The sequence below is a fragment of the Monoraphidium neglectum genome (assembly GCF_000611645.1).
Source record: "Monoraphidium neglectum strain SAG 48.87 unplaced genomic scaffold scaffold03545, whole genome shotgun sequence".
NCBI lineage: Eukaryota > Viridiplantae > Chlorophyta > Chlorophyceae > Sphaeropleales > Selenastraceae > Monoraphidium > Monoraphidium neglectum.
In genome coordinates, this window is record NW_014010084.1 from 1 (window position 1) to 6132 (window position 6132).

Below are 6132 nucleotides of genomic sequence, written 5' to 3' on the forward strand. Positions count from 1 at the left end.
AGTGAGGGGTGGGGTAGGGTTGGGTGAGGGTTAGGGTCAGGTGGGGGCCAGGGGCCCCCGTGTGGGAGGGCGTGTGTGGATGCAAGTGCGTTTGTGTGTGTGGGGGGGGGGGAAGTGCACGTGTGTGCGTATGCGTGGTTGTGGCTGCGACTGTGTATGTGCATGTGTGGGTGAGTGTGCGTGCGCTCTCGCAGGGGTTGTGACGAGGTGCTTCAGTGAGGAGAGGTGGCGCAGCGGTTGCAAGGGGTATGGGTTGGTGTGGTGGCGCAGCGGGAGAGGGAGCCCTTGCGGGTCGAAGGCAGCAGCGGCAAGGGAGACGTACAGGGTGTGCAGGAGGTAGGAACGCGTTGGACAGATCAAGTCAATATTGAGGGTGGGCTGCAGTGCTCCACCTCTCCAACCCATCTCTCCCAAAGCCCCAGCCCACGCGCGCCGCAGAAGGACGCTTGCACACATTGCACGGCATCGCTGCGACCTCCTGCGACCACATGAGCACAACTGCAAGAGCGCGCGGGCACGCGCGTGCGTGCTCACCTGTGAGCGCGCCCCCATGGCCATGGCCTTGTACTCCCAGTAGTTCCCGCTGGGGCAGGTGTTGTACACGTGGGGGCCGCGCGCGTCATGGCCCGCCACCAGCAGGCCCACGCCGTAGGGCCGCTTCCACGACCGCTGGGTGCATACCTGGGGGCGCGTTGCGGGGGAGGGGTGAGGGGGGAAGGAGACATGAGAGGGTGGGAAGTTAAGGGCTGTGGAGGTGTGGGAGGGAGCAGGAGAAAGAGGAGGCAGAGGGATGTGGAACAGAGCCGGGGCAAGGGGCCATGACAAGGGGGGGGGGTTGCAAGGCAGACCAACAAACGCTCAGACCCGTCCCCACTCCTGCTTGCAACGAGGCACCCTTCTGCACCCCGTATCAAAGTCAACGCCGTTGGGATATCTACACATGGTAGGGGGGCGCCGCGGACCCAAAGGCCCGTTTCACAGCTGCTCGTGCTGCGAGACGCAGCGCCGCCCCTGGCCAGCGCCCAAACGCCCCACCCTTGCCTGCTCGCGCCAATGTGCCAGGTGGGTTTGTAATCCTACGCGGCCACGCCACCCCCGCGCCCTGCCCAGGCATTGGCCGCCTCCGGGCCGCTACCGGTCCCAGCTAATCGCCCCAAGCTGATCGCACCTGGTGCTTGTCAGCCACCTGCCGCACCAGGCGCCCCACCGGCATCGACGACTCATACACATACCTGGAAGGGGGCGAGGGGCGGTATGCATGGTAAAGCGGCTCCATGTGCTGATGCGAGCCAGGTGACAGGGGCAATGGGTGGTGACAGCAAACACGGCATGTGTGCCACAGCGCACGCTGGGTAAAACTCCACAGGCTCAGCTTGGTCAAGAGCCCTGCTTTGGAAGAAACGGAACTCAGCGCCGCGCACTCTGGCTGTCGCTCTCCGCCACCGCTGGTCACGGCCGCGCGCTGCTGCCCCTGCGGCCCGGCACCAGCAGGGCGATTCAGCGAGGCCCGGGGGCTTGCCTGTGGTTGAGGCACTCGTTGCGCATGTAGCGGCAGAGCACGCGTCCGTCGGCCGTGAGCCCGGATATCGCGATGCCCATGTGATCGTCAATCTTGAAGATCTTGCGCTGATAGGACGACAGCTCGTTCTGGGCGCGCTTGAGCGTCGCGAGAACTGCATGCGACTTGCTCTGAAGGCGGGCGGCGGGCGGCGGGCGGCGGGCGGCGGGCGGGGGCGGCGCGTGTCGGCCGGGCACGGCAGGGCACGGCAGGGCACGGAGGGTCTAGTGTGCGCTTTTGCGCCTGTGCGCCACGTATGCGGGCTGCCGTGCTTGCATATGCGCGGGCGTGCACCCAGCGTCCGTGCTGCCGCTCTCAGCAGCTGGTGCCGCAGCAGCGCCCAGCCCGTGCACACGTGTGCGATCACACGTGCACAACGTGGCCACCGCCTCGTCTGTTGCGCCGTCCCTGCCCGCAATTACAAATCCCATGAGATCCGTTTGCGCACCGTCAGGCCGACCGCGCAGCTGCCTTGCTTCACCGCCTCCATTGCATACTCCACTTGGAACAGGCGCCCTTGCGGGCTCCATGTCGTGACATCTGTATCATACTGCGGGAGCAGGTGCGCGGCATCAGCGGCCCATGATCGCCATCTGCAACCGAGTGCAGCTACTTTGAAGGGCCCCTGGCCACGAGAGGCTGCACAGATCGCGCCAAGGCCTCTCGTCAGAACAGAGAACCGCTTTCAGGCCGAACCTGATTGCGAAACATTATTCTTGGCCCGCTGCCTCACGATCCTATTTGCTAAGGGCAGACTGGCCAGATCACTTTTACGGATGAGGAGGGTCAGAAGCAGGCTTGCGGAGGAAGGACTACAGCAGTGGAAAAAATAAGCATGAGACCGGTGCGATCGACTACCGTATGTATCCATACCGCGGCAGTGCTGCTCTGATGCACTTGCAAACTCACCCCGGTGCCCCACTCCACACAAACCAGCGAACAGGCCCTACGTTATCATACGTTGGAGCTACTTCACTGTTGAAGTTGTATCTGATCTAATCACATACGCATTGATTGATAGGCCACAGTGCGCAGGACCTCGTTCAACCACAGAGCGCTCGCTGCTCCGGGACGATGGCAGCAGCTACGACTGCGCAGGCGCCGCAAGAGCCAGCGGCAGTGAGTCTCAATGGTCTCACATTCTCCTACCCGGGCTGCGCGGCCTCTGTGAAGGACGCGAACCTGGAACTCCCTCGTGGCAGCCGCTGCCTCCTCATCGGCGCCAACGGAGCGGGTGAGTGATGAATATGGCCTATAAAGTGTGGTTTGCCGGCGCGCTGCAGCCCCATGCGGCCCGCACGCTGAGGAGCGTTGTGCGCGCTGCTGCCCACACACAGCCAGTCCAACACCCACGACGGCCGCATCGCGCAGGCAAGACGACCCTGCTGCAGCTGCTGGCAGGAAAGTACATGGTGGGACGCAGCGTAATCACCGTGCTGGGGCGCTCACCCTTTTACGACCTGGTGAGAAGCGGCCATGCTCGATCAGGCTCTCACCCAGCTTTGCTGACGTCCTGCGCCCTGCAGCCGGGTCGACAGCCGCCCCGCCCACCCCACCCAACCACGCGCCTGCTGCGCCCTGGAGCCCCCGGCCCCCTGCAAGCACACCCCTCAACGCGCCTGCGCCCCCGCCGCCCGCCCCGCAGCAACTGACGTGCAGCGGCCAGCTGTCGTACCTGGGGACATCCTGGCGAAAGGACGTCGCCTTTGCGGGCTACGGCGTGCCCCACCAGGTGCGTGTGCACCCACTGCACGCGCATCCGCCTTGCTCGCGCTCTCCGCATTTCCCACTGCCTGCCGCCCGCGCTTCCAGCGGCGTCGCCAGGATGCAGCCACAGCCCCAGCGCCTCTCCCCAAGCCCGGCGCCGACGAGCCTCCTCTCCCCGCCCCTCCCCGTCGCCCCAGGCGGACATCACCGCGGGCAAGATGATCTTCGGCGTGGAGGGCGTGGACCCCGCGCGCCGCGAGCGGCTGATCCGGCTGCTGGACATTGACCTGTACCAGCGGCTCACCACCATGAGCGACGGCCAGCGGCGGCGCGTCCAGATTGCGATGGGCCTGCTCAAGCCCTACGACGTGGGTGTGGGTGTGTGTGTATGTGTGGGGGAGACGGGGAGACGGGTGCAGTGGGGGGCCAGGAGGATGCAGTGTTGGGGGGAGGTGCAAGCGCGAGCGCAGGCAGCAGGGGTGGTGCCGAGCTGGGGCAGATGTAGCTGGCTGCTCGCTCGCCTGTTTATACAAGCAGATTGGAAGGGGGCACGTACTGCCACCTCCAGGCCGAGGCTGCCACGAACCTTCACCTTCCCCTGGCCATGAACGCACTCTGAAACACCGTTCCTGGGATTTGCCTCGTGACACCGCCCCCGGCCCCCGGCCCCCGGACGACCACGCCTCCCCCGGCCCGCCCCACTGCCCCAGGTGTTGCTGATGGATGAAATTACAGTGGACATGGACGTGCTGGGGCGCCAGGACCTGCTTGACTTCTTCAGGGACGAGTGCGAGTCCAGGGGGGCAAGCATCGTGTATGCGACCCACATATTCGATGGCCTGGAGGGTTGGGTGACGCACCTGGCCTACCTGGAGAACGGGCAGATGAAGATAGGTGGGCAGGGGTGGGCGGGGTGGGGTTGGGGGGTTTAGGGGTCAGGGAGATGGTGGGATGGGAGGGGACGGGGTGAAGTGTGCCTGCTGACGGGCGTTACATGAGGGGTGGGAGTGTGGGGCGCTGACGCGGCTGCGTGCGACCCCGCCTTGCGCTGGCCTCAGGCGGCGGCCGCAGCGTCCTGCCTGAGCTCAAGCCCGGCGTGAAGCTGCTGCACGTGGTGGAGGGCTGGCTGCGCAAGGAGAAGGAGGCGCGGCAGGCGCGCGAGCGGGAGCAGCGGGCAAGCGGCGCGGCCCCGGCGGCGGCGCCCGTCGCGCCTACACGCACGCCGTTTGACATGCCCTCCAAGCACCTGGCCTTCTTCCGGTGACCACCCTGCGCACAGTCATTGCTTGAGCGACGATATTTCCAGCCCACCTGCCCGTCTTCTTTTGCCACTTCTTATCATTGACTGAGGGGTTTCCGTGCTCCCACCATTGTGTGAGCTGACGCAGCAGCACCAGAGAGGGCACCAAACACCAGAGAAGACACAAGAGTCGTCTCGTGCTCTTTGCAGGCCGCCTCCCCCTTGACCCACGAGTGCCCCGCAGCGCCACCGCTGCCAGACTTGACGTGTGCACCGAGCGCTGTACCCATTTACCGAGTAAAACACGTAGGGCTTTGGGATTGCCATCCCAGCCTGCAATTCTGCTGAATTGTTCATGAAAAGGGCTAGACATTTACATTACTTTACAAACACAGCCAGTTGCAAAATACAGCCAACTTTCAGCCTTCCCCCCAAAAAAGGGCGCAGTCTGTTCCATGAGAAGCATGCCTAGTACTCTCCAAAGAGAGGAGGCGCCCCAGCCGCTGACGGCTGTGCCAGCCGCAAAATGTGGTGCTGCTGCGCGAGCGAGGGTGTGCCCGCCGCGCGCCGACTGCAAGAGCGCACACAAGCTGCTGTCACAATACCCTATGCCGGCGTCGTGCCCGGGTGGAGGTGACACGGCAAACCCACACCTCTAGCCAGGCACCTACCCATGGCAATCCCAGCCTGGCTGCTGCTGCTGCCGCTGCTGCTCCTAATAATGCTGCTGCTGCCGCTGCAGCTTATGATACTGCTGCTGCTGCTGCTAATGCTGCTGCCTCAGATGGTGTGAATGCTACTGCAAAGTTCCGCCGGGTTCACTCAACAGGCCCGAGCCCATCCAGCTGTACCTAGATCCCAACCAGGCAAGGCCCGAGCGCGCAGCCGCGCGCCAGCTCACACGCCCCGCGACGCCCCGCCCGCTGCCGCGGCTGCCGCCCCCGCAGCCGCCCCGGATTCCACCCTCTCCACCGCGCCGCCCCACAGCGCCGCCACGCCCGCCAGGTCAGCGGCGGGCCGCTCGGCCGCCGCGGCCTGGAACTCGTGCCATGCCTCCGCCGCGCGCAGCGCCGCGACGGGGTCGCCCGCCAGGGATGGCGGGGGCGTGCCGTGCCCAAACGCCGCCAGGGGCGGCTCGGACGGGTAGCCCGCAGGCACGAGCAAGCGCAGGCGCTTCCACGCGCGGCCGCGGCCGCCATCTGACGCCTCTGCTGGGGCTGCCTCCTCGAAGCCCGCCGCGTCGCAGTCAACGCTTAGGCAGCCGCTGGCCCCTGCGGCGGGCGCCTGCGCCGCCGCGACGCGCAGCCGCACGCGGCCGTCGGCCGCGGCCTGCGCCTCGGCGCACTCCGCCTCGAGCGCCGCGAGGCGGCGCTTCAGGTCAGCCGCGGCCGGCGTCGACGCCGCCTCCTGCGGCGGGGACACGGCCAGGGCGGTCGCATCGCTGGCGTCGCTGGCGGCTGCCTGGGCGTCGGCCCGCTCCCCGGCTCCCGTCCCGCCGCGCGCAGCGGCAGGCCCGAACGGGTCCCCCACAGCCGGGCACACGCAGACGGCCGCCGGCCGCACCGCGCCCCATGCGCCGCCGCCCTCGAAGGCGGCCGCCGCCGCCGGGCCGAACGCGGACGGCGGC

General features: G+C 66.7%; 3 protein-coding genes across 3 annotated transcripts; 1 reads left to right on the forward strand and 2 right to left on the reverse strand.

The window, feature by feature from the left end:
- Positions 1–1534: 1534 nt before the first annotated feature.
- MNEG_12966 (20S proteasome subunit alpha 6) lies at positions 1535–2048 on the reverse strand (the record flags this gene model as incomplete). Its single annotated transcript, XM_014038560.1, has 2 exons — positions 1535–1689; positions 2007–2048. Coding segments are annotated over 2 exons (197 nt in total), but the record flags the coding sequence as incomplete, so codon positions are not given.
- A 584-nt stretch (positions 2049–2632) lies between these two features.
- On the forward strand, positions 2633–4529 carry MNEG_12967 (hypothetical protein; the record flags this gene model as incomplete). Its single annotated transcript, XM_014038561.1, has 6 exons — positions 2633–2792; positions 2930–3021; positions 3204–3290; positions 3463–3633; positions 3976–4159; positions 4324–4529. The coding sequence occupies 6 exons, from the start codon at positions 2633–2635 to the stop codon at positions 4527–4529; spliced, it is 900 nt and encodes a 299-aa protein (XP_013894015.1).
- An 873-nt stretch (positions 4530–5402) lies between these two features.
- MNEG_12968 (hypothetical protein) lies at positions 5403–6089 on the reverse strand (the record flags this gene model as incomplete). The annotated part of the gene is made up of 1 exon (XM_014038562.1): positions 5403–6089. A coding segment is annotated over one exon (687 nt), but the record flags the coding sequence as incomplete, so codon positions are not given.
- Between the last annotated feature and the right edge of the window lie 43 nt (positions 6090–6132).